Here is a 27077-nt window from a genome sequence, read left to right on the forward strand (position 1 = left end):
CAGCTGCGCTTAGACAATGTCAAAAAGTAACATTGGGACTTTTCTTGTCATGTTTCGTGCACTCGTGGCGGACGACGAGGCGCTCTGCAGATGCCGGCCGGCTGGCTTTCTTTCCCACCGTTGTTGAGGTTATCCTGTGGGGCCACTTGGGAGGATGCCAAGGCTGGGGACCCCCCGAGCCAGCCAGCCAACGCCGCGGCCAAAGAATGCAATGAGGAAAAGGAGTTAGTAAACCGGGCCCGACTTGATAACGCTCGCCGTGCACCTGCGCTGACTAAGTGTGTATGAATCACACACACATTTGCAGGTGGTCCCGAGAAAACTCTGTGAAGTGTGGCCCGGTGGAGCAATACCCCCCCCCCCCCACGTGGCCCCCCTCAGCACAAGCAGATAGGAAGCAAACATTTCCTCCGCTGTTGTAAGATGAATTGTTCCCTCCACTTACCGGATGACATCATCGTTGCTCGTCGTCACTCGCAAAGCGTGACAGGCTCAGCTCTCGCCCGATCCCCTTTTTTTTTTGTAGGGGTCAAAAACAAGAGTCTCTCGGAGGAGTTTGTCGCTGCCTCTTACGCCCTCTAGCGGTCAGTTAAACAAGAGTCTCTCGGAGGAGTTCGTCGCTGCCTCTTACGCCCTCTAGCGGTCAGTTCATTCAGAAGCAGTGCACATTTAGCACGTTAGATGCAATCAGTGTTTGCACAAAAGTTGTCCATGTTTGCTTCGAAATGGTGGAGCGTGCTTTCCAAAAATGTGGCGGCAGGGGTGTGTAGACTTTCAGTCTTGGGAAGCGAGTTAATGAGGGCGCCCAAGGGAGGCGGGCGGATGGACGGACGGACGGACGGGGGTCTTCATCATGATAACGGCAAGAAGAGCCAAAAGGGACTTTGGGCAGAGCAGAAAAGACGGCGGCGACGAGCGAGTGCGCTCGTTTGGACAAATGAAAGAAAATTGAAGAGCATTGTGATTCAGGATGGGCTGCGCGAGCAGTGACCAAGCGGCGGACGACAACTCGGAGCCGCCGACCAAGATCATCTCCCTGGCGTCAAATCACACGGCAAGTAAATGCTCAGCTTTTCAAAGTTGCTTGCGCGAGTGAAAAGAAGTGAATATTTTCTGCCTTCCAGATTTGGGACGGAAGCACTTGCTGCGACAACGGTAATCTCCACGCCCTCGACTTTCAAAAGGGAGCCATCAAATCATGTCAATGTTCCTCGTGCCTTTCTTTAGACGACGTGGTGTTTGTGGCTCAGCATGACTTCAAAGCCAGCAACGGCAGCGAGCTCTCTTTCGGGAAGGGAGACCGATTCAAGGTTCTGGGAGAGTAAGTGGCGCTCGCTCGCTCGCTCGGCCCGCCCGGCCCGAAGTGCCCACGTGCTTTCCGTGTGCTTCCTAAGAAACGGCGACTGGTGGCTGGTGCGCTCGCTGGCGACGGGACGCCAAGGCTTCATCCCCTCCAACTACGTGGCCCGGGCGGACACCCTCCAGGTGGAGAAGTAAGTTCCGCCTCTCGTCCATCCCGGCGAAGACCCGCTCAGACCGTCGCGTACCTGCTAGGTGGTTCTTCAAGGATCTGAGCCGGAGAGAGACGGAGCGCTTGCTCCTGGCGCCTGGGAACAAACCCGGGGCCTTCCTCATCCGGGAGAGCGAGACTTGCCCGCCGGGTGAGCGGCGTCCGAGAGCGGAGCGTCCCGCCGGGCCCGTCTAATCCCCCGCTCGTCTCCTTGGGCGCTAGGTTCTTTCTCGCTGTCCGTTCGAGATTTCACAGCGGAAAGCGCCGACGTGGTGAAACACTACAAGATCCGCTCTCTGGACAGAGGAGGCTACTACATCTCCCCATCCAGCACCTTCCCGTCCCTGCAGGAGCTGGTCAAGCACTACACGAGTGAGCCGAGCCGAGCCGCTCCAGACGCAACTGCGGTGCTCTCCGTGACCCCGCGTGTCCCGTCAGGTTCCGCCGACGGTCTGTGCCAGCGTCTGTACGCCCCCTGCAAGAAGAAGCCGCCCCAGCGCCCGTGGGCGCCCGACCAATGGGAGATTCCTCGCCACACGCTCAAACTGGTCAAGAAGCTCGGCGCTGGACAATTTGGAGAAGTGTGGATGGGTGAGTCCAAATCCAAATCCCACAAGGCACCATCAAAGACTTTGCTTCGGGACGGCGGCAGGTTACTACAAGGACACGCTGAAGGTGGCCGTCAAGACCTTGAAGGAGGGCACCATGGAGCCCGGCGCCTTCCTGCAGGAAGCCAACCTGATGAAGCAGCTGCAGCACGAGCGGCTGGTGCGGCTCCACGCCGTGGTCACGCGGGAGCCCATCCTCATCATCACTGAGTTCATGAGCAACGGTGGGCTGACCCAGGACCGCTCCCGTCCGTCATTAGCGTTAGCTTGCGGCTCATGGCGTCCAACTTTTTGTCACCTTGCAGGATGTCTGCTGGACTTTTTGAAGACGGATGAAGGGAAAAGGCTCGGGCTCAACAAGCTGATTGACATGTCAGCACAGGTGGCAAATGTTTTCATTCCAGCACCAAATGTTTTTATTTATATATTTGCTTCAATGTTGTAACAGGGAGCCGTGCACTTTGACCTGCAGTAATGATGAACTTCCGCAAAGGAAACGGTGTTGGTTTTCCATCCTCGCAGACTTCCCTCCCAAAAAAAAAAATCCCCTTTGGGGAAAAACAACTCATTCGGCTCACGCACATCCTCGTTGCATTCTGGCCGTGTCCAACGTTGCGCACCGCCTCTTTGATTCAAGACAGATAGCCGAGGGCATGGCCTACATCGAGAGCAAGAACTCCATCCATCGGGACCTGCGGGCCGCCAACATCCTGGTCAACGAGACCTTGCACTGCAAGATCGCCGACTTTGGCCTGGCCAGGCTGGTGGAGTCCGTATACACGGCGCGGGAAGGTAATGAAAATGGCGGGGGGGGGTTCTTCGGAACATTTTGACTCCGCCACCCTCTTTGCGACGAGCAGGTGCCAAGTTCCCCATCAAGTGGACAGCTCCCGAGGCCGTCAATTACGGCACCTTCAGCATCAAGTCGGACGTGTGGTCCTTTGGCATCCTCCTGACGGAAATGGTCACCTACGGAAGAATACCGTATCCAGGTCAGCCACCTTTGCATGAAAGCCAGCGCCGGGAAGTCGATAATCACGCTCTTGGTCTCCAGGGATGACCAACCCGGAGGTGGTCCGCAAGCTGGACTTCTCCTTCAGGATGCCCCGCCCAGAAGGCTGCCCGCAGGAGCTCTACCACATCATGATGGCCTGCTGGAAGGAGAGGCCCGAGGAGAGGCCCACTTTTGAGTTCCTGCAAAACGTCCTCGAGGATTTCTTCGTCGCCACCGAGGGCCAATACGAGATGCAGACGTGAAGCCGCAACTAGTACGCACAACAATAAAATACGCTATTGTCACATTGGGTCATATTGTGACATCACCGAGGACAACGTTTGGGATTGCGAAGGCCCTGGGAAGCGTTTTGACTTCTGGAAGATAACGTCGGGGATGGCCCGCTGCAAGTCCACCATTTCCTGGACGGACAGGAAACAGGAAATGCTTGTCAGCATTCCATAAATGCCACAAAGTGAGACCACCCCACACAAATATTTGTCCCAAAAGGCCATCAACACGCAATGTTCTTCAATCTTTGCAAAACCACCTTCAGTCCTTCTCATTGAACATCAACTGACATCTGGGACTCTTGCTCATTCAGTCACAAGAAGGGAGAACAATGTCCAAATCAAGTCAGATGTTTAGATGAGAAAAAATGATCCAGTTTGAAACTCAAAGCTGTGTCAGGTACAAATCAGAACAAGCGGGATGAAAAGCATGTGCGACCATAGTGCTCGAAAGCCAAAAAAATCGAATTCAAAAGTGGGCGTTCCCCCAGGGCTCCCTCGACGATATACAGTGTGACCACCAGACGGCGCATTTCCCCAGGAACACTAAACCATTCGAGCTCATGTACAGGCGTGGTTGTTGTTGGACAAGTCTCAAAGTGAGACATCTTACAACTAACTAAATACAAATACATGCCTTAATAATAGGGCTACTATTGTATACGCAATAGGCACTTTTCTCCAAGTTGTCAAAGTCGCGCTTTTGTTTACTATTAGAATTGAGCTTTCTCGGATCCCGTAGACTTGTGCTTCAACGGACCGGGTCTTCCATGCAACTGTGTTGACTGAGTAACGCTAACATTTTCAAGCTCTTAATGCCCTTTATTTTCTGAATTAATGTATTTTTCACGAATATTACTATAAATACTGCACATATACAACGTATCCTGCTGTTAATGCGACAAAAAGCTTACAAGTTGTACTGCGCAGCTGCTGCAGCAGAGGGCGACACACGATTTGCGTCCCCTTCTTCGCTGAAGCGGAAGTGAGGCGCGCCCCTTCTGCGCCGAAGCGGAAGTAAGACGCAACCCGCAAAGATGGCAGACAACGTCGCGGCAGGTGAGGGGGCGAGAATGTGTAAACACGGCTTTTAATGACGCTTTTCCCCGTCTTGATGATGTTTGGTGGCGAGGGACGCACTAAAAACAACAAGCCGGTCTTACGCAGCCTGCCAGCGTTTAAATGTTTGAGCTTGAACTCGCAGCGAAGGTAATTTGCAGGAATCTGACGCACGGTTCGGGTCAGATTCGGGAGTAAACGTAATTCTGTGCTTCTACCAAGGCGCTTGTCTTAGTCTAAGGACAAAGCAGCGTCATGCACCTTAAGAAATAGATCAAGATGCTGAATAAATGCTCAAATAGATGATTGTGACTGAAGTACAAAGGGATCTTTTCAAACTGTATCTCAACCTGCAGATGAAAGTGACAAGAAAACAGACATTGAGCGTTCAAAGGTGAGGAGCTTTCCGTGTTTGTTTGTTTGTTTTTAAAATGTATGCTACAAACAGTTCATCGGCCACGGCGTATTTGGCAGAGCGAAGGCAAAGAGCTGACCAAAGAGGAGAAGCAGCGGCTGAGGAAGGAGAAGAAGCAGCAGAAGAAAAACAAAGACAAAAAAGATGACGCCACAAAGCCTGCTGCTGCGTTGCCTTCACCGAACGGTAGACGTCCTTCTCCTTCCTGCTCTTTTTGCCATTTCAGCCGATTAGCCTTTCCTTTGCCCCCTTCTCAGCTCCATCCTCAGTGCCAGCCACCGACGCTCCCGTCACCTCGGACAAGCCGGCCAAGAGCAAAGCGGAAGTGAAAGCCGAGCGGAGACCTCGACACGACTCCGACAAGTCCTCCAAACAGGGCAAAAAGCGCGACGGCAGCCAGCAGCAGGCCGCCCCCGCCTCCACCGCCAAACCCAAAGTGCCGCCCGGCGAGCTGCAGCCTGGTAATGCCACATCGGGGGAAAGAAACATGTACTCTGGAGATACTCACCGCTATGTCGTGTCCGGCCGTCCGTAGTGGTGAAGAGGCTGCCTGAACACGTCCAAGTCGATGACCCCGATGTTGTCAAGAAACTGGCCAAGAAGCTGGGAAGACAACAGGTACCTGGTTCCAAAAAAGCGCAGCTCATACATGTTGCGGGGTGTTACTCTCCGGACGTGTGAAAAATGCAGTCGTATCTTTCAGACGCAAATACGACATACTGCAGAGAAGGTACTAAGCAATATTTCCCACAGGGCGCCGTTTGCCGTGTTGCTTCGGGAGCAAATTCGAGGCAAATGTGCCCCTCGGTGTGCTTGGCTTTGCTGTGCGTTTCGTTGATTTTGGAAGTTTTTTTTTTTTTTTTGCCGTTCCACGATCAGTCGTGAAACCGTGCCGTTCTTTGCCGGGCTTTCAGATCCCGCTGCGCTCGGACTACGGCTACAAGGTCAGCCTCTTTTCACACCTGCACCAGTACAGTCGCAAAGCTCCTCTCACGCAGCAAGTCGGGTAAGCCGGATCCCACCGACGGAAGGTGTCGGCCACGTCCGCTCAGGGCCTCGTCCGTGCCTTTGCAGCATCCCCTCGTCCGTCATCCATCCCGCCGTCGTTCGACTGGGCCTTCAGTATTCCCAGGGCATTGTGGCGGGATCCAACGCTCGCTCGGTGGCGCTGCTGCACGCCTTCAAGGAGGTACGACGTCACCCGCAAGGCAAAGTAGCGAGCGGCTACAGCTGAACGTTGTTTCCTCTCAGGTCATAAGGGACTACGCTACTCCGCCAAATGAAGAGCTAGCCAGAGACTTAGTCAACAAATTAAAACCTTACATAAGGTAAAAAGCCATTTTGTTTTCATTAATATTGGAATGAATGTCAAAATAATAGGACATGTCTTTTTCTGCAGCTTCTTGAACCAGTGTCGCCCTCTGTCGGCCAGCATGGGAAATGCAATCAAATACATCAAGAAGGAGATTTCTAACATTCCAAATCACTGCAAGGAAGATGAGGTTGTTGTTGTTGTTTTTTTAATCCCTTGAGTCTTACCATTCCCACAGTTGAACATATCTTTTCAACTCATTCAACATTAAGTAAAGAATTTGCGCAAACATCGTCGCCATTCCGCACAGGCAAAGAGCAAGCTGCTGAACTGCATCGACTGCTACATCGAGGAAAAGATCGTGCTGGCGGCCAAAGCCGTGGCGGAGATCGCCATCGCAAAGATCAGCGACGGCGACGTCATCCTGGTCTACGGCTGGTAAGGTCAAACGGGAGCGCGGGCGGACCTCGTCTGACTTGCATCTGGGCGCAGCTCGTCGCTGGTCAACCACATCCTCTACGAAGCCTTCAAAATGGGCAGGAAGTTCCGCGTCATCGTGGTGGACAGCAGGCCGCGGCTGGAGGGCCGCGAGACCCTCAGGCGCCTGGTCCAACGGGGCATCCGCTGCACCTACGTCCTCATCTCCGTCGTCTCCTACATCCTCCCGGAGGTAGCGGCTGCTCTTTAGCGCTACTCTAAATTCACATTTTATTTTTTTTAAATCCCTGAGCTTTTGTCCGCGTAGGTGTCAAAGGTCCTCCTGGGCGCCCACGCGCTGCTCGCCAACGGCTACATGATGTCTCGCGTGGGCACGTCCCAAGTTGCTCTGGTGGCCAAAGCCTTCAACGTGCCTGTGCTGGTGTGCTGCGAGACGTACAAGTTTTGCGAGAGGGTGCAGACCGACTCCTTTGTATCAAACGAACTGGGTGAGTCAAACGATAGCACGGACAAAGTAGCTCCCCCAACGAGATTGGTGCAAAAGACGATGAGCAATGTTCCCCCCCCCCCCCAGACGATCCCGACAACCTGATCGTGACGCGGAAGGGCAAGACGCAGCTGGCGCACTGGCAGGAGGTGCGCTCGCTGGGTCTTCTCAACCTGGTCTACGACGTGACGCCGCCTGACTTTGTGGACGCCGTCATCACCGAGCTGGGCATGATCCCGTGCACGTCGGTGCCCGTGGTGCTGCGCGTTAAAAGCGTCGACCAATGAGCCCCATCACATGTGACCTTGCGTGCTTTGAGCGTGGAATAAATAAGTGACTATAATAAATCGATATATATAGCCGCACGAGTGACTTTTAAACAGCGCTCACGTGTGTTTTTTTGATTTGGGCCTTGAATGACTGCCATAAATAACTTTGCCTTGTTTGGTACATCATACATTTATCAGGTCAATCCATAGGCTTAAAAAATAAATACAACTTACATTCCGAGGAGAGAAGTAACAGTGAAATAAAAATCCAGCTAAGAATCTGTCAAATATCAGGATATGCACTTCCCTTTCAGCTTAGATGAATGAACATTAAAACTAATCTTCTATAGTGACTTGGCCTTTCGTCTCTGGGTGAGCCACAGCAGGAGGGAAAGTGCAAGCGTGGAAGCTCCCAGAGGTCCAAACACCTGCAGGCTTGGGAACTCCCCCTGTTATGACATTGTGGACAAATGCCCGATTAAAAGAAAAAAAATACATCTTCAGATAGGATATGCGAACCCCGAGCACGGAACGGACCTCTCGCAAACACTTGTATCCGTGGTAGTTGTCGGCGCAGCTGCACTCGAAGTAACCGGGCCCGTACGGACCGCACTGGGAGTACTCTGGACAGTTAACAGCTGCCGATCGAGATCAGTAGCGTGAATCGTACTTGATTGACTAAATCTAAAATGGCATCGTGTAAACTTACACATCTTCCCCGTCTGAATGCACGTGTTCCTCTGGCCTTGGCAAAGGCGCCTTCCATTTTCTCTCGTTACTTTGTCCCAGGAGGAATTCCCACCTGGACAGGCGACGTCTGCTGGCAAAATCCTGATAAAGTGCAATTTGTTTTAGCTAAAAAGAAATATACAATTGAATCAAAACGTGGAGTAAGTCAAAAAAAAAAACACGTGTACTTACAACTGACTCAACTGTCTAAATCCTTTGAATGCTGTGTCACTGATGTTGACGATGGAGTTTGATGACAGATCACTGGGAAAATTGGGATTAATTGTAAACATTTAGAAGGAAAAAAAGGAATGAAATGAGTCAAACGCTATCTGGACTTATGCATACATCATTAAAGCGGTTGAGGCTTCCTGAAGATTGCCCACGTCAGTTAAGGAACAATTGGACAAATCCAGCCTAAAAGAAAACACAAACATTAGATCATGGTTGGAAGACAATAATTATGGCTTTCGGTTAATAAGGCCGTCATTAGCATTCCATTTAAACGCCCTACCCACCCGATGATGCGTTCACGGTAGCTCGTTTCATTTCCTAGGCAGCAACGTCCGGTGATCCGACCGTTGGACGAGAAGCAAAATGTACCCACCGCGGAGCCATTCAGCGACGTTCCACTACATTGTTTACATAGCTACCAAGGTCAAGCAGAAAAACATTACAATATAGTCATAGTTTGTTTCTACTTTATCATTGATGTACAGCAAAACAGCTGGTGCACATCGAATGCGCGTACTCGGGCTTTGTAGTCGCTATGACTCTGTTTTGACGTGTTATAATGATATTAAAAGAAGATTTGGCCTGATACCTGCGGCTCGATCTCTTGCTGGCTGAGGTAAATACACAAACAAATGATGAAAACAAACAAAGGAGGCAGCCGTTGGTTATGCACAGCTTTCATGTTTACCCATCGAAGTCATGTGACCATACTGTACCAGACACGTGACCAGAAGCGCACCCCAAACCTTTTTCTTACACACCACATATTAAAGCCCGAGTAATATTCCATATTTAAAGTAATAATAACACTAAAATATTTTTGCAATTCTTTTTTTTTTTTTACTGTACACATCGTGCCTTCTTCTCCCCCCTGTCACTTTGGATCGCACCAAATGTGGGTCGATTTGAGAACATGTAACGCACTTACTTTAAATGAACTAAATGCGTCTAAAATACATTGATCAAGATAGATATTTAACACACGGCTGTATAAGAAGAAAACACGCCGTTTCCCCTATGTTATTTTAACCGTTATTGGTCCAGCCACCCCCAAGTGGAAAGAAAATGATCTGTACCAGGACTGTTCCAATCCAATGGACCAATGCAAGGTGTTTAAAGTGTACATTTCAGTCATATGTTGTCATCATACTGCTTTAGGAGTGTAAATGGGTATTTGCGTGTTTTTATTTGTTGATTATAGGAGGGAAATGGAACATTTTGAACCAAAACAGTGAACCACTGCCCCCCTCTTGTTTCGTGAATAGCCTCTGCCATCTAATCTGAAGAAACCAGCTGCATCTCCGATCCAGTTAGCTACATCTGTTTAGCGGAAGTGAACGCTGCGCGGCTTTAGCATTTTAATCTCGTCAATCAAAAAACACTCAGGAAAAGAAAGTTGTTAAAAAGACAATTTAATGTTACTCTCGCTCAGAGTAGAATTATTCTACACTCGCAGAATGTACACTTTGGCAGTTTGAAAAGTTTACGACTGACGTGGGGGAAGTTTTTCTCTTCTTTTCTTTTTTCTTTTTTTTTTTTCTCGTGACGAAGCTAGCTGGTGCGGAGGTGGATGCTAACTCTCCTCCGCCTCAGCCCGACACGGCGCCACTGGACCGAGCTGAACCCGTGTGTATGCCTCCATCACCCCTAAAGTCACCAGCGACTCTCACTACAGTGGAATTGTCTGTTTAATTGGATTCAAATTGTGGCGACTTGAGCATCGCTAGCCGAGGTGGCGTTCAGGTACCGCTGGCTGGGAACTAAACATGCATTTTTCCATCCCCGAAACGGAGGTCCGTTCGGGAGAAAATGGATCTACCTATGTGGTGAGCACTGTATTATTAGTTCTTTAACTGTATTAACTCGATGATAATGCAAATTGGAAGCGTTGCCTAATCAATATGCCTGATCAAATGGGAAATAGGTTGTGACACGTTCTAGGGGAAAATCTAGAAGATATATTTCATCTTTTAGCATTTGCTTGTTGTATTATCTCTTCATTAGTTATGAAAAAGACTGCATGGTTGCAGACTTGAGCTTTACAGATGCCCTGTGCTGTGGTATGTATTGATCTCTCTGAGATTTGGGCCCTGCAAGTGTTATTTGTATTCCATAAACGGATCTGTGGATGTTTATAGCCCTCAGCTGGAATTGATCAGCGTTCGTATTGGTCCCGTAGAGGGGCAAGAGTCGTCGTCTGTTGCACAACACGGACGGAGCGTGCGTTTGGCCGGAACATGTGCGTCAGGCTCCATTTCCCGTCTTTACCGATCTAATTTTGTGGTTCCGCTTCATTCAAACGGGATGGTATCAGAGGTCAAGAGTTCCTCGTGTTGTCAAATGACAAAGGTAATGATGTGTTGTGCATTGTCTTAACGTCTTGGCTCACTTCTGCAGGCTTACAACATCCACGTCAACGGCGTTCTGCACTGCCGGGTGCGCTACAGTCAGCTCCTCAGCCTCCACGAGCAGGTAAGGCACCACCGGCTTGACCTCATTTTCTCTCACACCGCTCACGACCACTTTGGTGAATTGTCATTGTGGTTTATATCCTCAAATGAATTTGATGATTGATGAATGATTGAGAGAGAGCTTTTTGCGCCCACAGTTGAAGAAGGAGTATGGCAGCAATGTGGTGCCTTCCTTCCCTCCAAAGAAGATCTTCACGCTGACCCTCGCTGAAGTGGAGCAGAGGCGGGAGCAGCTGGAAAAGTACATGCAGGCAGGTGAGGCCTACAAAGAAACTTCAAAAGCGAGCGTGCGTAGGCCTGAAAGAGTCTTAGAAAAAGCCAGTTCTGAAAGGACAGATAGGCTACTATCTGACCTCACCACAGGAAATCCTCTGCAGGTCATTTGGGTAGATTGCAGCAGCTCTCGGAGATTTCCACTGGCACCATATTCACTTCGAGACAGATGAACGACATACATTGCAAAAGAAAAAAAAAAGGGGGGGGGGGGGGGGTGTTCCTCTGCTTACATGTGCTTTCAGCTTTAATTCCATTTGGGTCTCAAGTAAACACACCTTGTCCGTAGTCCACGTCACGCTCCGGCTCCCAAAGGTGGACTTTCATCTGCGCGTTTTAAGCACATTACCCCTAAGCTGAACTTTGTGCGTGCACAAACAAGTTTGCAGAGCGGGCCACCACGCCAAAGCGCGTCTGTCTTAATCCTCTCAGCGCTGGCCGCCAGTGCGGAACAAGGAGGCGTTGTTGCAGCCCCCCTTGCCCCTATTTGCTCGTAGGCTGCCTCGGTCGGTTACGTCATGGTTCGCAGGTAGATTTGTGAAAGCAGCGCCCAAGCTTGCCATAGTTTGAATGATTTAAAAAAAAAAAAAAGAAACCCTCACTCGGTCTTCTCGTGGGAGTCGCTCATCATTTTTAGTTCACCAAAAACACAGCTCACTTGTGCTCCGCTTCTTTCGGACTGATTTGGGGCATTTCCTCTTTCCGCCAGTACGCCAGGACCCGCTGCTCGGAGCCAGCGAGTTGTTCAACGGCTTCCTAAGAAAAGCACAGCAGGTGGGCGGCTCCTCTATCGACCCAAGCCCGCACCTGCCGGTCATCGTTTCTGCCACGGTTGAAAGCTCCTTTGTTGGTCGCTAACCTGCCCGCCGTCTTTTTGTGGCTCTCTCAGGAGACTCAGCAGATTCCAACAGAGGAAGTTGCTCTGGACGTTTGCCTGTCTAACGGTCAGAAAGTAACAGTCAACATCCTGAGCTCCGATCAGACCGAAGATGTGCTGGATGTAAGCACTTTTTGCGTTCTTGTACGTTCAGCGCCTTCTCTGAACCGATTCAAGGGGAATTGTTGTTTTTGTCGTGCCTGAAGGTCGTCGCAATCAAACTGGATCTCCCCGAAGAACTTGTGGCCTACTTCAGTCTTTTCCTCGTCCGTGAAGGAGAAGACGGAGGCCTTACGTGTGCGTTACGCAACAACCGCGCCCGCTTACACAATCGGCGCTATGCTCATTAGCTTTTTTTTGTTTTGCATCATCTGCGATAATATTGCACGTTGCTTATCAAAACAAATGGAATGTTTGGGACACTCTGTTCTCGTATCCCCCCCTCCCCCCCCAATCATCTGGGTCTCTCTGCTATTTCTCTTGTAGTTGTGCGGAAACTTCAGGAGTTTGAGCTGCCCTATGTGTCCATCACCAGCCTACACAGCTCAGAATTTCACATCCTATTACGGAAAAGGTAGCGTCCATGTTTGAAACGGTGCCTCTTTGGAGGAGCTCCGGATATCGACTGGCCGGCTTTGCGCCTCAAGGGGGCGTCTTATGAGTCTCCCTGACCTACTTTTGCCGCGTATGTGAGACAGCGGGGGGGGGGGGAGATGGAATGTCAAAGCCACAAAAAGTTGGATGACTTAACAGACCCCCCCCCCCCCCCCCCCCCCACTGTGCAAGACCCAGAGAGCACAAAATCAGCAAGGCTTCAGCCTCGTTGCGCATGCTGAAAGTCAAAGTCAGCAGATTATCGGAGAAACGTGTCTTTTCAAGTTCCTGCGTCTTTCTCCATAGTTATTGGGACATGGCGTACGACGCCGATGTCATGGACAACAGGGTTGGCCTGAACCTGCTTTATGCTCAGGTAAGAAACTTTTTGTTTTTGTGGGAATGTTGAGAAATGTTAGTTTATTGCGGTTCGTGTCCGAGCAGACGGTGTCGGACATCGAGCGAGGCTGGATACTCGTCAACAAAGACCAGCACAGGCAGCTCAAGTCACTGCAGGAGAAAGGCTCCAAGAAAGAAGTAAGATCAACACACAAGCTTGTTTGTAGTAGGCCTTGCCAAAAGTGCTGGCGCGCCAATATTTCATTTAGTAATGGGAGAGACGCAAAGTGAACTCTGTGCTCCCTCCCTCCCTCCTTTCTTCAGTTCATCCACCTGAGCCAGACGCTGAAATATTACGGCTACATCAAGTTCGACCCGTGCGCCACCGACTTCCCCGAGAAGGGCTGCCAAGTCATCGTGGGCGCCGGCAACAACGAGCTCAACTTTCACGTCAAGCTGCCCAACGAGCAGATGAAGGAGGGCAGCTTCAAGGTCACGCGCATGCGCTGCTGGAGAGTCACCTCCTCCGTAAGTCTGCGCATGCGTCTCATGGGCCCGCTCCCCTCCCCTCCCAACGGCCGAGTCCATTCAGCAGCTTGTCTCATTACACCCCCACGGCTGGCTGCCAGCGGCCCCCGCGTCCTCCGTTCACGCTCTCTTGTAGGGTGATGAATCCCACGGCTCCATTTGCCACCGTCATTAGCCCCCGCCCCAGCCAAAATGGTTTCGACGGGTTGCTCATTTGGTGCAGCTGTGATGCATGGCGGCAGCTCATCATATTGCTTCTACTATTTTGCAGCAAGTCCCCATCGCAAACGGCACCGGCAACCCGTGCACGTCGGCCAAGTGCGAGGTGAAACTGGAGCTGGCCTTCGAGTATCTGATGAGCAAGGACCGCCTGCGCTGGGTCACCATCACCAGCCAGCAGGTCGCCACCGTTTTGTTTTGCCGTCAACACCATAGAAGTGCCGAGAGGTCACGCCACTTCAGCCCACTCATGAAAATGAAGAGCCGTTGAAATTCACCGAACCCTGCGTGCTTTCAGGCCATCATGATGAGCATCTGCCTCCAGTCTATGGTGGACGAGTTAATGGTGAAGAAGTCTGGCGGCAGCATCAAGAAGGTCACAGCAGTGTTAGAGCAGGTATCAGTATGTCTAATACACGACTCAGTCTCTTGTTCTGTTTCCTCCTTAGATGTTAAGGAAACGACACAGCGGCTCCATGCAGCGGCCCGACTCTCAGCAAGCTGTCAAATCACCCCCGCTGCTGGTGAGGAATGGAACGTGCCGCCACAATAACACGGCCCACCCCCACATTTCCACTCCGCCCTTACATCATTTATTGGTTTCTGTTTCTTTTTTTTCCACCTGCCGTTTCCATGAAGGACTCTCCAGACCAGAGCCACGAGCAGATCATCAAACTATCGGTGAGGACAATAAACACGACTGCACATTTTTAGGAGGTTGGGCGAAGCGGACTGATTGATATGGTGCAAGTATGAATAACAAACGAGTTTCCTGCCATGGGCTCCCCAGACTAAGCTGAGCTCAGTGTCCTTGCGAGGGATCAGCGCCTCCAACTCGGCCAACGACATCAGCGGCGGCGATTTCCACGGCAACTACGCTTTCGAGGGCATCGGCGATGACGACCTGTAACGTCTGCCGGCCGGCCGGCCCTCCCCTTCCTCCTCATCCTCATTCCGCGCCCCCGCAAAGGTTACGAGCTTCGGTCCGATGCTAACACGCGTGTCCCGTTGTGCCTCTGCAGGCTTTGTAGCATCCAGGCCCAGAAGTGGCTTCTTTGTTTGTTTGTCGGTCTCGAGCTATTGCCATCTGTTGCCGTTTGGATTGCTTTGCCACCCGGCGCTGACATTACAATGCTAGGAAGTCAATCGGTTCACGTGCAAAGAGCCGAGCGAGCCGTCGCCACTGAGAGCGAGCGCAAGACCGAATTTTCTGCCAAATTGAATGTGCCGCCATCTACGTACGTGCCAAAACGACATTGATTTTTAGTACAACTCGCAGCTGGACCCAACATTAGGTCCATCCAGTAAGATGTGACCATTATTTACTGGTATACGTATGTAGTTAGGCCAGTTTGTTGTATATAGGGGGGGGGGGGGAACATAGCGATCATATAAAAAAAGGTATTTTACACATATGTAGTTATACCCGTCACATTTGAAATCTTTTTTTTTTTTAATGAGTGCTGCCTTGAGATCGTAACGTCATTGTCGTTCCACCCAAATTCCAGGCATCGCCATTTTGCTCCAGTATATAGAATGCGTCTGTGCGCCGGTGTACCTAATGATCTGTCCGGTGTCCTTGGGTCTCGATGCCTTACCTTTTTGCGGTTGCCTGACGATCATTTCTTCCAGTTTCATCAAGTTGCCTGCTACGGCCCAGCTGCTTGCACTTTGCACTCTCGAAAAAGTCAACTGGTGACAATTGGGGGAGGGATGGGGAAAAACCTCTTTGAGCATTTGGCCTTTCGCTTTGTCTGAATGGTTTGTTGTTGCTAGTTGCCAACTATGTACTACAAGTGAGAACTAGAAAATCCTCGTATTACTAAATGCTCAAAGGGCATTCACGGAAGGAAGGAAGGAAGGGGCGGGTGGGGGTGAAATGTTGGGAATCCATGTATTGTTTTTCTTTTTCTTTTCATAAATGCCAAATTGTAGTTTACTAAAGCATTTTGCACAAGATTAAACATTATCGATGTCACTTTTTCATACGCTCCACTAGCGATTGAGTATTCCAAACTTTTCCTACTAATGTTTTTTTTTTTTCTGTATAGAAATCAACTAACATGCTGTTTTTGGTTGACAGATTTCCACTTGATTTTTTTCGTGTTGTTTCGATGTGCTCGTGCCAATCATCTCAGAGGAGCGTTTGAATAATACGGTGCGCAGCATCAACTCGGTTCATGCATTGCTGGCAACAAATTGAACACGGTGAAGAATTCCTCCATTAGTAAGTGCTTCTTTCTTTGTAGCAAAGGTTTGGTTTCATGATTGTGCTTAAGAGACATTAAAACCTCATAAAGCCTCGCGCTAACCGCAAACATCTCAACTGTAAGCAATACAAACGATGACAATAAATGCTCTCATCTGTTCAGGTCTGTCGTTGTTTCAGATGAATGGTTTTTTTCGTGCGCTCGTGGTCGTCCTGTCTGCCTCGCTCGCAGTCTTGGACGACGCTTGCGAAATTCTCAACGGTGGAAGGTGATTTGATGGAGTTACAACAAATTAAAGGTTAGTTCTTTATAGGGGAGAATAGTGTAGCATCATTTTGACTGAAACCATGTGTAATGCAAATATTATTTTCAAAGAAAAAAAAATATATAGAGGAAATAATGTATTTTTATTGTATGGGAACAAGCCATCAGATATTTGTGTGTAAAGTGTTGCTCGTTAAGGCATTGATGAGACAAACTCTCCATAAAAGGACACAGGCAGGCGATGACAAAAAATTGGGCAGGCGTTGAGGAAACGAGTTTGGAAGGGCCCTTTTGAGAGCGCCAACAAATTTCTTCCTTTTGCATTCAAAAAGCAAAAAAAAAAAAAAAAAGTGCTCCTAGACATTTTCTCAGGGGGAAACTACACAGACATCCATCCTATACTTGTATATATTAATGTACGTACTAGTCGAGTGATAGCATTAGAAAAATAAAAATGGACACATGCCGACGTACTAATAATGCCATATTTTTGTTTCCACGTAAACCACGGGCAATTTTCACAGTGAGAAAATAAACGAGACAACACGCGCACAAATACATGTTAAGATCTACACAGGTGACAAAATACATTAGATGGGCCAACTTCACTCTCCTTGTTTTTCAATTCTTCGCAATTAAGGAGCACTTTGCTTGGACTTTGTCACTTTCTAGGCACTCGCCGTCACCGGTGCCCATGCAAATTGCCCATTGTCGCTCTCGTATACATGACGGATGCAGAATGGGGGGTTGCCAAGCCGACCTGGCACTTTGTCATTTTTTCATCGTTATTAACCTTTGCCGGCAAGGTAGGGATTGTATTTTCCTCCCTAGTCTACTGACATCCAGTGTGTCGACGGGCTCGGCGCTGGCACAACCGCATTAGAGCGTCTCCTTGCCATTGTGACCTTTAGACCATTTCAAGTTTCCAGTTGGGGTGCTGTAAAGTCTGAGCGCCCTCCCTGGCCACGTAGGGCACGTCGGGCGCGGCGGCCCCCTCACCGGCCGCCTCTTTCCTGTGGCCGCCGCCGCTGCGGGGCCCGCCTTTGTCGTCGTCCTGGTTCCTGGCGAGTTGGGCGGGGGACATCTTGACCCAGCCGTCGGTGGCGTGTCCGTGCTTCTTCTGGTGTCGCTTGTAGTTGTCCCAGTGGCCCGTGGTGTAGCCGCACTCCTGGCACTTGTAGGGCTTCTCGCCCGTGTGCCGCAGCATGTGGCGCTTGAGGTTCATGCTCTGGTTGCAGCTGTAGTTGCAGACGGCGCAGACAAAGGGCTTGGCGCCAGAGTGCACCCGCTGGTGGCGCTTGAGGTTGGCCAGGTTGCCGCAGGCGTAGTCGCACAGGTGGCACTTGTAGGGCTTCTCGCCCGTGTGCACGCGGTGGTGCCGCTTGAGGTTGTCGAAGTGCGCCGAGGCGTAGTCGCACTGCGGGCACTTGTAGGGCTTCTCGCCGCTGTGCGTCTTCATGTGGCGCGCCAGGTGGTTGGGGTAATGCGTGAGGAAGGGGCAGGCGGCGCAGGTGTACACCTTGTCGCCGCGCTCGCCGGGGCTGCCGGGCGACGCCGACGAGTCCTTGGTGAGCATCTCCAGCGTGCACTTGGCGCAGATCTGCGCCGACGAGCCGTCCTCGTCTTCCAGCACCACGCCGCAGAGGCGACACGTGAAGGGGAACAGGGAGGAGGAGGGTGCTGGGGGCGGGGCCGCCGGCCTGCTGGCTCTGCCGTTGCCGGACGGCTGGTCGGGGGTGGGCGTGGTGGACAGCGGCGACACCCCCTTGAGACTCTCAAACGCAGAGAGATAGTCGGCGTTCTGGGCCGACATAGTCAGGTGGGCCGAGGCGGCGGCCACCTCTGAAATGGAAAGAAAATGGAGCATTTGTCAATTTGCAAAAATGTCACGATGTTCAGTTTCCGTGGCGGTGCAAAAGCTTTGTGTTAGCATTACGCTCGTAGCAGCCTCAAAGGCTAGCAAGTGACTTGTTGCTGTTTTCCTTGCACAGTGGAATCAAACGTACCCTTGGCAGCTTCATCTTCTTCGCTGACTCGGGGGCCACTCGCCGCCACGTGTCTCTTGAGGCCTCCGACGGCGTGCTGCTGCGGGCCCCCGTGCGTCTCGGCGCCGGCGGGCATGTGCATGCGCTGGTGGCGCTTGAGGTTGCCCAGCGAGCTGCAGGCGAAGGCGCAGCTCTCGCATTTGTAGGGCTTCTCGCCCGTGTGGATGCGCAGGTGGCGCTGCAGGTTGACCAGCTGCGCCGAGGCGTAGGCGCACACGGGGCAGTTGAAGGGCTTCTCGCCGTTGTGCGTCTTCATGTGCCGCTTGACGTGGTTGGCGTAGCGCGAGGAGAAGCCGCACAGGTGGCACGAGTGCAGCTTGTTCTTGTCGTCGCCGTCGCCCGCCATGCCGTCCAGCGGCGAGTGGAGCCCGGCCAGGCTCCCGAAAGCAAAGTCGCCGTTCTTGGGCTCCCGCGAGGCCTTGCAGCAGCGCAGGCAGTAGGGAGCCGCCGGCAGGTCTACCAGGTGGTCGTCGCGCAGCTGGCCGCAGCCCCGGCACGGCAGGTAGGGGGGGAAGGGGGCTTCGGAGCGGCCCGCCCTGCCCTCGTCTTCCAGGCCGTGGTCGGGGGTGCTGCTGTGGGAGGTTTCCGTTTCGCTGTCCATGCTGCTGCCGCCGCTGCCGCTGCAGTCAGAGCTGTCCTCATCACACAGAGGATACACAGAGAAACCGATCTCAGCAGCTACCTCTGCGGAGGGAGGGAGGGAGGGGACGACAAGAGGGCGCCATTAATACTTGCTCACGTTAGTCAACGCGGTGGCATCATTCACGTCCAAAATCCCGCCGAAAAATTGTCCCGACTCTCGGTGGCTGGCCGCGATGAAAAGCAAACGCACGAAAGTAGCACGCGGATCATCCTCAAAGTCCACGCACGCGCCTTGTGACTGGAATGTGATGAGATCAAAGGTCACACTTTGATACTCACGGCTTGCGCAGATCCGCCGGCCGCAACAAAACGCTCGGCGCCGAGGAAAACGCGTCTTTCCCTCGCAAGGCGTCGAGAGAATGTGAGCAAAGACGGAGTTTGAATGGGCCTCTTTTTGGTCTGAACCCGCAAACCCCTCCCCCTTTCTAGTGGATGATTACAGAGGTTGATGATGATGACTGTGCCTGCGAGGGCTGCTGATGGTAATGATGATGATGATGATGGGGTAATGATAATGGCAGCAGCGGCCGAGGCAACAGCACATGATGATGATGATGATGATGATGATGAATGTGCTGCCCTTTGGTGATGGTGTCCTTGATGATCACGACGGTCATAGTATTTTGTTTATATACTACATCGAATGGCGTGACATTTCCTTTGTAGGTTTTGCAACCTCCCCGCTCGTATTTTGTCGTGCAACAGAACAGAGAGCCGTTTGTACGTGCTCGCTAAAGGTAAGGTGGGCTAAAGGGAATCGCACCATCACTTGTTTCTTTTCACATCTGCTGGTCCCTAGTTTATTACCTTTCGTTATAGCGCCACCTGTCGCTCCGGCATGTTTTATTTTGCATGTGCAGCACGGTCAATCGCTTTTCGTTTGAATTGCGACAGAGGCAACGCCAACGTGACATTTCGCAATGTCCGAACAAATCTGACGATGACCAACCTGAGAATTTTTCCAGGCCAAGAATCTTGCCGCTGCGATAAGGATCGCCAAATTGAAGGTCGTGTTCCAGAAGGAAGTCTGTGTCGAAGGCGAGGTTTCCTGCACTTGCGGCGGCTACAACAGCTTTTGAATCCACTGTCGTGGGAAGCCCAAAAAAAAAAAAGAAGAATTAAGGTGCCACTGGTAATGTGACTTAAGTACATACTACATATGTGTTTGGCGTACTTACATTTGACTGGCTGTGGATGCTGCTGTTTTTTCCTTGGCATCTTCCAGTCAGCCTCTCCTTTGCTGCCAACGTCCTCCTGCAGACTTCCACAACCATCGGCTCATTGCACATCTGTGAGTGATTTCTCGAGAATTCTGTTGATGGCGGGCAAAAAAAGGACGCTTATGTTGGAACGTTATTTGGAAAATGACAGGCAGACCTTTACTCACAGATGCTATCGTTTAGTATGGCATAAACAAACTACTAAACGAAGCCACGATGGTCGATTGAAATTGAAATTTGTATGAGTGTGGTCAAATGATGTCATCCTAAAGTCATGTGACATATTTGAATTCTTTGCTCAACATGTATTACGGAAGGCCCACTCGCTGACGTAGTAATGATGCGACAAAGATGACTAATACACGACGCGCCTTAATGTTTGCAAACTATTTTTCTGTTGCATGATGAGTGTATTAAGTGACTAATTCATCCGGGCGATGTGTTTAAGCGGAGGCGTGTGTGCAAGTGGAGGAGGGGGGGGGGGGGTGACTTAATGACAACATGTCCACAAAAGAGCATGCATGCGGCTCGCAGCATCCAAGAAACGAAGCGGAATAAAACTCACAATTCCACATTTTGAGCCGCCGACTAACATATCGGCAACCCCGCGAGTTGCACACACAATTTCCTCTTAGACGAGCCCCGTCTTAAGATGCAATTAGCGGGCGGCGATCACGTCAAAGCCGCCCCCATAATAATAATAATAATAATAAATAGACACGGTGCAAGCTAACGTCAACTTGTCCGAGTGAGCTCGTCATGCTAACTTACCTAAAGGGAGAAAGTAGTCCTCATCGCCGCCGCAGCGCACCCTTTTAGAGACGACGTGCGGCTCCGCGAGCGCGCCACACGCGCACGTCCGCCATTTCTTCGCAGGCTGCGGCGACAAAGAAAGGCAATTAATGGTATTTTTCATAACTTAATTGATTTTCTGATTCGCCTGTGTGAGCTCCCTGCAAGAAACAACAAGGGCACTTCCGGCGCAGGGGAAGGCGGTGCTTTACAGTTAAAGGGCGCATCACCTTGCGGTAGTTGACGCCATTCTTTCAAAATGTTCATCATTACAACGTCAACTTGACGTCGTTTTGTGACGTCGTCAACGCCAAATGGATGGAAACTCTTGGTTTGTTTTCATCGTTAGTCGGTATTAATCTTAGTTTCAGGCGTTACAAACACATCTCGACTATTGTCTTGTTTATTCACGATAAGTCCCGCAATTCGACGTTTGACTTTCGTCATTTGTCAAAACCAAACCTTTATTTTGAAATGTATAGAAGTCGCTTCCGGATAACACGTCACCAGAAAGGGGAGGAGTCGTTCTGCCATTTAACTGCCAAATCGTCCTTTGCAGATATTATATTGATTAAAATATATATCTTGTTTCGCGATGAATCAACCTAAGATAATACTGTACACGTTTTTATTGCAAAAATGTATATATACATATTTAAGAAAAACAAGATTTCGATGGTATTGACGCCTAATTACGACTAATTCTGAAGACACTATAGGCAGATTAAAATCTGATTGGACAAACAATGTGCCACATTTGCGGTGGGGAATCAATCCAATTTTAATTTAGGATGTAGATGTAGGTCAGTGATTGTGATAGTGCTGTGGCACACCTGATGGATGGATGATCTGAGGTCGCAAAACGCCGCGCTACTTTATTTCCCTAATTATGCTGCATGGTGGAATCTCAGTTTTGTTTTCGATAAATGTGTCTTTATAAATATGTGGAGTAATAATGTGCGAGTTGTTGACGAATGGTGCTTGGATGAGCGCAGCCTACTTGCTCTTTGTATTTTTTATGAATAGGAGAATCCTCGCTTTCCTGCGTCATCCCATTGGTCCGAGTCAGCGCAGTGTGCCACCCCTCCGGCCCCGTCGTCAGCAAGTGCACGCCGGGCCAAGGCTCTCCATCGCCTCGCCCCGCCGCGCCGCGCCTCGCCACCGCCCGGTTGCCGACCCCCTCTCTTACGTCGCTACACCTGCCGGCGTCACGGGGGGTCCAGCCGGTGAGAGAGAGCACGAGGACACCGCCTGCTTGCATGCCGTGTGGGGATTTTCTACAGGGGAGGAGCCATTTGTGTAATGCGACGCGCACAGCGAGGTAGGAAGCCGTTTACGTAATGCATCTTGGACGCTTCCTTGCCCATGTTTTGATGGCCTCTTGTTGCGTCGAGAGGCTCTTTTTCGAAGCACCACTCCCTGAGCGCGCGATGCCGCGCGCTCGCTCATCAAGGCAGCCAAGCGCTGCTTCCTGCTGCAAGAGCGCATCACTGTGGCCTGCAGTAATACGTCCGCGGCGGCAACTCTTCGGAACAATATGCAACAATATGCAAATTGTGCTCAGTGACTTTTGGTTTCAAAGCTCGCCATGTAAAGCTTGGCTGTGGCAAGAAAGCTGCAGGTGCCTTGCCTTGACATCTGGCCACCATCAGTTCACATTGGTTTTGCTGCAGTGGAAGGACAATATCAGCTGGTGGCGCTAATGCACGATCAAGCTGCTTTATCAGTCGCCCAATAAATCCCAGAAAAGAAGTACATAGTTGTGTTTGGGGTGAGCTGTGATAGAGTCATTGCATTTCCCTTCATTTCAAAGGGGAGGGATGGTTAGAGATCAATTTGGGGTTCTGGGGCAGGACAAGATAATCATTGGAAAAACATTTGACTATATGTTGAGTAATGAATGAAGGCGGCGTCGAAAATCCATCCTGACAAGAAATACACAGCAGCGACGCTTTTTTCCCACCACGTTCAGGAACCATTTGTTGTTCTTTTAATAAAACACAATCACAATGATGAGTACACTACTCCAATGTATTTGTCCTCGGCCTGAAAAAGTGCGTCCCTCGTAGATATATCAAGCGTGATACAGATGCCGACATGAGAGGACTCGGCTAATGGAGTTGCGCGTGCGCGGGCAGGCTGAGGTCATCCTCGTGAAAAGCCGCATTGCCGTTGCGGGACAGCGTCCGGTGAGGGTTGCACAGGGAAGGCACCATCCTCGGGTTTCCCTCCTACTTTCCCAGACGCAAACAATACGGCCGGACCTTTTCAGCAGCTCGCGCAACGACAGCCGGCTAACACGGCCCTCCGAACGCACCTGGCTCGCAGCCCAGCGCGTGATGTCATTGATGTGTTTCAATGGCATTTGTAAATTGAAGATGGCGATAACAAAAGAGTGAGCTTATCAGGTCCATTGACCCCGTCATGTGCCGCAATATTAGCAACACCTCTTTTTTTGCATGCAGGGGGCTGGCCGCAGATCTGAAAAGTACTCCAGTACAATCAGGAGGAAGAAGAATCTCTGTGAAGCCGTATTAGCCATGTTCCCCTCGTGACGGGGGTCACCTCTCGGTCATCGCCGTCGCTCCCTCTCTTTGTGTGAGAACGCACGCACGCACGCACGTACGCGCGCACGCCACGCCGGCGCTAATGGTCACGGCGCCGCGCTCGTCCTCAGTCGCCGCTCCAGCCGCCCACCATGAAGAGGCCCAAGCAGCAGACGGGGGGCCCGCTCAGCTTCCTCAACTTCTTCAGCCGGAAGCCCAAATCGGAAGGGCGGCCCGAAAAGCCCGCCGAGGCTCGGCCGAAAGAGGAGGTGGCCATCGCGCTCACCCCCAGCCAACATGGGCCGCAACGGGTAAGGACAACTTCCACCTTCCACCTTCCTTTGGCTCTTGAACCTTGGCCTAAATGTACATGGAGAGAGCTACTTTGCATGCTGTGCAACTCTTCAAGCTTGTCATCATTTTTCAAAAACTCTTAGCACAGCACCAACGCGTGCGTCATGCTCATTTGTTTCCACAACACGTTGCCAAATGTTACAAACAAGACAATTTGTCCTGAGCTGAAAGATAAAAATGTCCCGTCAGGAAGCGGCAACCGGCGACGCTGTAGATGATTCACTTTGGATGGCTCAGCCGCTGCCTGCGCCTCTTACAGCCCAAATCCATTAGAGTGTTGACTTAATGAAATGCTAATTTGCCTACGTGAGGTTGCCTAGCAACCGGCGTCGGCGCCGCGTAACCAGCATCCACCTGCAATCGCGACTTAACCTCAGACGGTGTCGCTTTGGTCATATGGGCTCATTTCAAAGTAGACTTTTGAAACTTTCAAAATAAGATTTCAAGTCAAAGTTTCAAAATGTGAGGCTTGTATTGTGTACAACCATTTAAGAGCGTGTGTCTTTGTCTGCATAGGAAGAGACTGCCGAAGAGTCTGGTCAAGGGAGACTTTGCGGAGCGGAAAGCGCCGACAGCGCCGCCGCGCCCGCGGAGGATGCCGTTGAGTCGACGCCGTCCGGCCCGCCGGCCGCCACGGGCTCCACTGACGTCCTGTCGCTGTCCTGGTCCGGCCAGGACCCGCCGGTGGCGGACGAGCACCTAGAGGAGTGCCCGCTGTGCCTGCTTAGCCAGCCGGCGCAGTGCTTCCCCAGACTGCTCAGCTGCCCCCACCGCACCTGCGGCGACTGCCTGCGGCGATACCTGCGCATGGAAATCTCCGAGAGCCGGGTGGCCATTGCGTGCCCGCAGTGTCCCGAGGCCCTGACGCCGCTGGATGTGCGCACCATCCTGGATGACCCGGTGGTGCTGGAGAGGTTCGAGGAGTACCACCTGCGGCGCTTCCTGGCCGCCGACCCGGACACGCGCTGGTGTCCCGCACCGGACTGCAGGTCTAAGCCCGCCTTCTTTCTTCAGTTAAGACGGAAAGGAACTTGAAACGTGCATGGCAACAAATTTCAATCTGTGACATCTTTACGAAGGTAGAAATGTATTGAAGCCCCAGAATTCCGCCTAGCAACAAACAGTTGTCATCCGCAGCTACGCGGTGATCGCGTACGGCTGCGCTGAGTGTCCCAAGCTGCGGTGCGGGCGCGACGGCTGCGATACCGACTTCTGCTACCACTGTCGCCAGCTGTGGCACCCCAACCAGACCTGTGACCAGGCGCGGCGCCAGCGTGCGCGCCACGCTTTGGACGGCGCCACGGCCGCCACGGCCGCTGCGCTCTACGTCTTCAATGAAGAACCCGGAGGAGGTGCGCGCCCCCCCATCACGCCACTTGTAAAAATGCCCTCGCAAGAGCGAACACGGCTCTCACGGCAGGGTGGGGCTAACGAGCGCGCTAACGCGACTCGTACTTTTTCCCGAACGCAGATGCGGAGGAGATCAAGCCGTGTCCCCGCTGCGGCGCTTACATCATGAAGACCAACGACGGCAGCTGCAACCGCATGAACTGTACCGTGTGCGCTTGCCAGTTCTGCTGGCTGTGCATGCAGGAGATCACCGACGTCCACTACCTCAGGTAGACAGAGCGCAGTGGCGTCGATTGCCTGTCGTAAGGTGACCCGCCTTTGTGCTTCAGTCCCTCAGGATGTACCTTCTGGGGCAAGAAGCCCTGGTCTCAGACCCGCAAAGTTCTGTGGCAGGTGGGCATGTTGCTGGGCGCCCCCGTGATCATCTCGCTCATCGCCGGCCTTGCCATTCCCGTCATCATCGTGGGCATACCCATCTACATGGGCCGAAAGGTAGGTACCCAGATGATAGGTCATCCATCTCCAAGCGGGTCTGGACCGTTTTCCCATTCGCAGGTCCACGGTCGTTGCAAGAAAAACAATATCTCAGGAAGTAAGCACTACTTGACGGTGGCGAGCGGCGTGATGATGTCGGTGTTTGTCTCGCCCGTCATCGCGGCTGTCACAGTGGGTAGGAAGAGAACGTCCGTCCTCCGCGTCCGTTTGTCGTGATCCGCTGTGCCCGCCCAAACAAATGTTGCGTTGCAAATGTGCGCAGGCGTGGGCGTCCCGCTCATGTTGACGTACGTGTACGGGGTGGTGCCCATGTCGCTGTGCAGGAACGGTTGGTGTCGACAGCCCGCCGACGCTCCCGACGCGCTGGAGGACCTCGCCAGCTGTGCGTGACATTTGACACATTGCCTCGTTGCATTGCGTCTGCCGGGATTGAGATGCAACTTTTGTTTGTTCTGCGACCAAACTTGTAACTCAAAGCACTACGCTCGTAGATCTTCTGTTCTCTCACATGGTGAGCGAGCACTGGCGGGCTCAAAGCAGCCCCACGCTGGCCGACACCAGCGTGCGGGAGGTCAGCGCGCAGGAAGCGCTTGCCCCCCACCCGCTCCCCAGTGCGGCGGCGGCGGCGGCGGCGGCGGCGGCGGCGGCGGCGGAGGAGTCCCCCCGAGAGGACGGACAGTCAGAGTGCAACGGTGGTTCCAGGTAGAAGACACCTTTTGTATTTCAAACAAATTGATCTCAGCAGCCCCAGCTCTCACAGGAATAGATAACAAAAGCCAAAACAACTCACTTGATTGCAGTCATTGAGAAGAGTGACGCTGACGGTATTATACTGCCCTCCGGTGGCTAAAGTGAGCATTCCGAAGAAAATCGACCTCCGCAATGGATGGAGTTCATTGGTGTATTTCTGTTTTGTTCTGCGGCCGCAGGGACGGAGCCAACATCGAAGTGCGCGTGGAGATCGAGAGGCAGCCCCGAGGCGCTCGCCAGTCCAGCCTCAGCAGCATCCTGTCCAGCCGCAGTTTGTCCAGCGAGTCCCTGGGACGCTTGGCGAGGGGAGACGGTAACGCTTTCCCCGTCTTTGAATCGGAAGACGTATGACTCGCCCTTAAAACGGGGGCGCTGATGGACCCTTACGGCCAACTTCTGCTTCCCTCCCACCAGATGCCTTTAAGTGGAAGCGACACGCTAACGAATAATATGTAGGTGTGTGTGACAAGGGTGGGCAAAATTTGGCCCGCCGTGTTCTTGAAATGACTCGTAGCATCCCGAAAATCCAAGGTGGCGGGCGGTTGGATGCAAACGTTTGCCCGCCCCTGTTTGAAGCAATTTGGAGAGCGTCCATTTTGTGATGAAAGCTCACAGTAACATTTTAGCATGTCAGCCTTCCTCGTTGGGCTACTTCACCCGTTTAGCACCCCTTTAACAATAAAACGGGCCCCTTGCAAGCATGTGTTCTGGGCTGGGAATAATCTATTTTATACTCCCCCACCTCATAGCAACATACAATGTA

At 51.8% G+C, this 27077-nt stretch overlaps 6 protein-coding genes across 13 annotated transcripts; 4 read left to right on the forward strand and 2 right to left on the reverse strand.

The window, feature by feature from the left end:
* Positions 1 to 735: 735 nt before the first annotated feature.
* Positions 736 to 4283, forward strand: blk (BLK proto-oncogene, Src family tyrosine kinase). 3 transcript variants are annotated; one of them, XM_061269581.1, is made up of 12 exons: positions 736 to 1054; positions 1125 to 1155; positions 1228 to 1321; positions 1395 to 1493; positions 1555 to 1661; positions 1733 to 1882; positions 1949 to 2101; positions 2163 to 2342; positions 2424 to 2500; positions 2756 to 2910; positions 2979 to 3110; positions 3173 to 4283. In XM_061269581.1, exons 1-12 carry the CDS (start codon positions 971 to 973, stop codon positions 3306 to 3308), a joined length of 1398 nt encoding a protein of 465 aa, XP_061125565.1. In that variant the 5' UTR covers positions 736 to 970; the 3' UTR covers positions 3309 to 4283. The 3 variants fall into 3 exon arrangements, with proteins under 3 accessions (XP_061125565.1, XP_061125564.1, XP_061125563.1); XM_061269580.1 differs by having other exon boundaries at positions 2760 to 2910; XM_061269579.1 differs by having other exon boundaries at positions 1733 to 2101; positions 2760 to 2910.
* Positions 4284 to 4338: 55 nt separating this feature from the next.
* On the forward strand, positions 4339 to 7493 carry eif2b4 (eukaryotic translation initiation factor 2B, subunit 4 delta). Its single transcript, XM_061269578.1, has 13 exons — positions 4339 to 4461; positions 4818 to 4855; positions 4936 to 5062; positions 5134 to 5337; positions 5412 to 5494; positions 5791 to 5882; positions 5951 to 6065; positions 6128 to 6204; positions 6276 to 6378; positions 6499 to 6626; positions 6681 to 6858; positions 6934 to 7114; positions 7201 to 7493. The coding sequence occupies exons 1-13, from the start codon at positions 4440 to 4442 to the stop codon at positions 7398 to 7400; spliced, it is 1548 nt and encodes a 515-aa protein (XP_061125562.1). The 5' UTR covers positions 4339 to 4439; the 3' UTR covers positions 7401 to 7493.
* A 60-nt stretch (positions 7494 to 7553) lies between these two features.
* Positions 7554 to 9088, reverse strand: atraid (all-trans retinoic acid-induced differentiation factor). Its single transcript, XM_061269607.1, has 7 exons — positions 8935 to 9088; positions 8630 to 8760; positions 8460 to 8528; positions 8304 to 8375; positions 8092 to 8213; positions 7920 to 8020; positions 7554 to 7831 (listed from the first exon to the last, which is right to left on the reverse strand). Exons 1-7 carry the CDS (start codon positions 9025 to 9027, stop codon positions 7727 to 7729), a joined length of 693 nt encoding a protein of 230 aa, XP_061125591.1. The 5' UTR covers positions 9028 to 9088; the 3' UTR covers positions 7554 to 7726.
* Positions 9089 to 9637: 549 nt separating this feature from the next.
* On the forward strand, positions 9638 to 16021 carry snx17 (sorting nexin 17). Of its 2 annotated transcripts, none has more exons than XM_061269592.1 (15): positions 9638 to 10171; positions 10743 to 10817; positions 10954 to 11071; positions 11799 to 11863; positions 11979 to 12089; positions 12173 to 12263; positions 12453 to 12540; positions 12867 to 12936; positions 13005 to 13097; positions 13224 to 13427; positions 13699 to 13827; positions 13945 to 14022; positions 14096 to 14170; positions 14296 to 14327; positions 14437 to 16021. In XM_061269592.1, exons 1-15 carry the CDS (start codon positions 10112 to 10114, stop codon positions 14444 to 14446), a joined length of 1299 nt encoding a protein of 432 aa, XP_061125576.1. In that variant the 5' UTR covers positions 9638 to 10111; the 3' UTR covers positions 14447 to 16021. The 2 variants fall into 2 exon arrangements, with proteins under 2 accessions (XP_061125576.1, XP_061125575.1); XM_061269591.1 differs by having other exon boundaries at positions 9639 to 10171; positions 14286 to 14327.
* A 223-nt stretch (positions 16022 to 16244) lies between these two features.
* Positions 16245 to 20941, reverse strand: znf513a (zinc finger protein 513a). The gene is made up of 5 exons (XM_061269570.1): positions 20799 to 20941; positions 19986 to 20119; positions 19757 to 19891; positions 18127 to 18849; positions 16245 to 17962 (listed from the first exon to the last, which is right to left on the reverse strand). Exons 2-5 carry the CDS (start codon positions 20023 to 20025, stop codon positions 17028 to 17030), a joined length of 1833 nt encoding a protein of 610 aa, XP_061125554.1. The 5' UTR covers positions 20026 to 20119; positions 20799 to 20941; the 3' UTR covers positions 16245 to 17027.
* Positions 19803 to 27012, forward strand: si:ch211-278j3.3 (E3 ubiquitin-protein ligase RNF19B). Of its 5 annotated transcripts, none has more exons than XM_061269571.1 (13): positions 19803 to 19939; positions 20033 to 20098; positions 21846 to 22140; positions 23285 to 23417; positions 23497 to 23676; positions 24236 to 24708; positions 24857 to 25071; positions 25191 to 25338; positions 25399 to 25561; positions 25625 to 25739; positions 25827 to 25946; positions 26056 to 26266; positions 26494 to 27012. In XM_061269571.1, exons 5-13 carry the CDS (start codon positions 23518 to 23520, stop codon positions 26663 to 26665), a joined length of 1776 nt encoding a protein of 591 aa, XP_061125555.1. In that variant the 5' UTR covers positions 19803 to 19939; positions 20033 to 20098; positions 21846 to 22140; positions 23285 to 23417; positions 23497 to 23517; the 3' UTR covers positions 26666 to 27012. The 5 variants fall into 5 exon arrangements, with proteins under 5 accessions (XP_061125555.1, XP_061125559.1, XP_061125558.1 ...); XM_061269575.1 differs by having other exon boundaries at positions 21846 to 22045; XM_061269574.1 differs by having other exon boundaries at positions 19810 to 19930.
* The last annotated feature ends 65 nt before the right edge of the window (positions 27013 to 27077 follow it).

The sequence above is a fragment of the Syngnathus typhle genome, linkage group LG22, assembly GCF_033458585.1.
Source record: "Syngnathus typhle isolate RoL2023-S1 ecotype Sweden linkage group LG22, RoL_Styp_1.0, whole genome shotgun sequence".
Taxonomy (NCBI): domain Eukaryota; kingdom Metazoa; phylum Chordata; class Actinopteri; order Syngnathiformes; family Syngnathidae; genus Syngnathus; species Syngnathus typhle.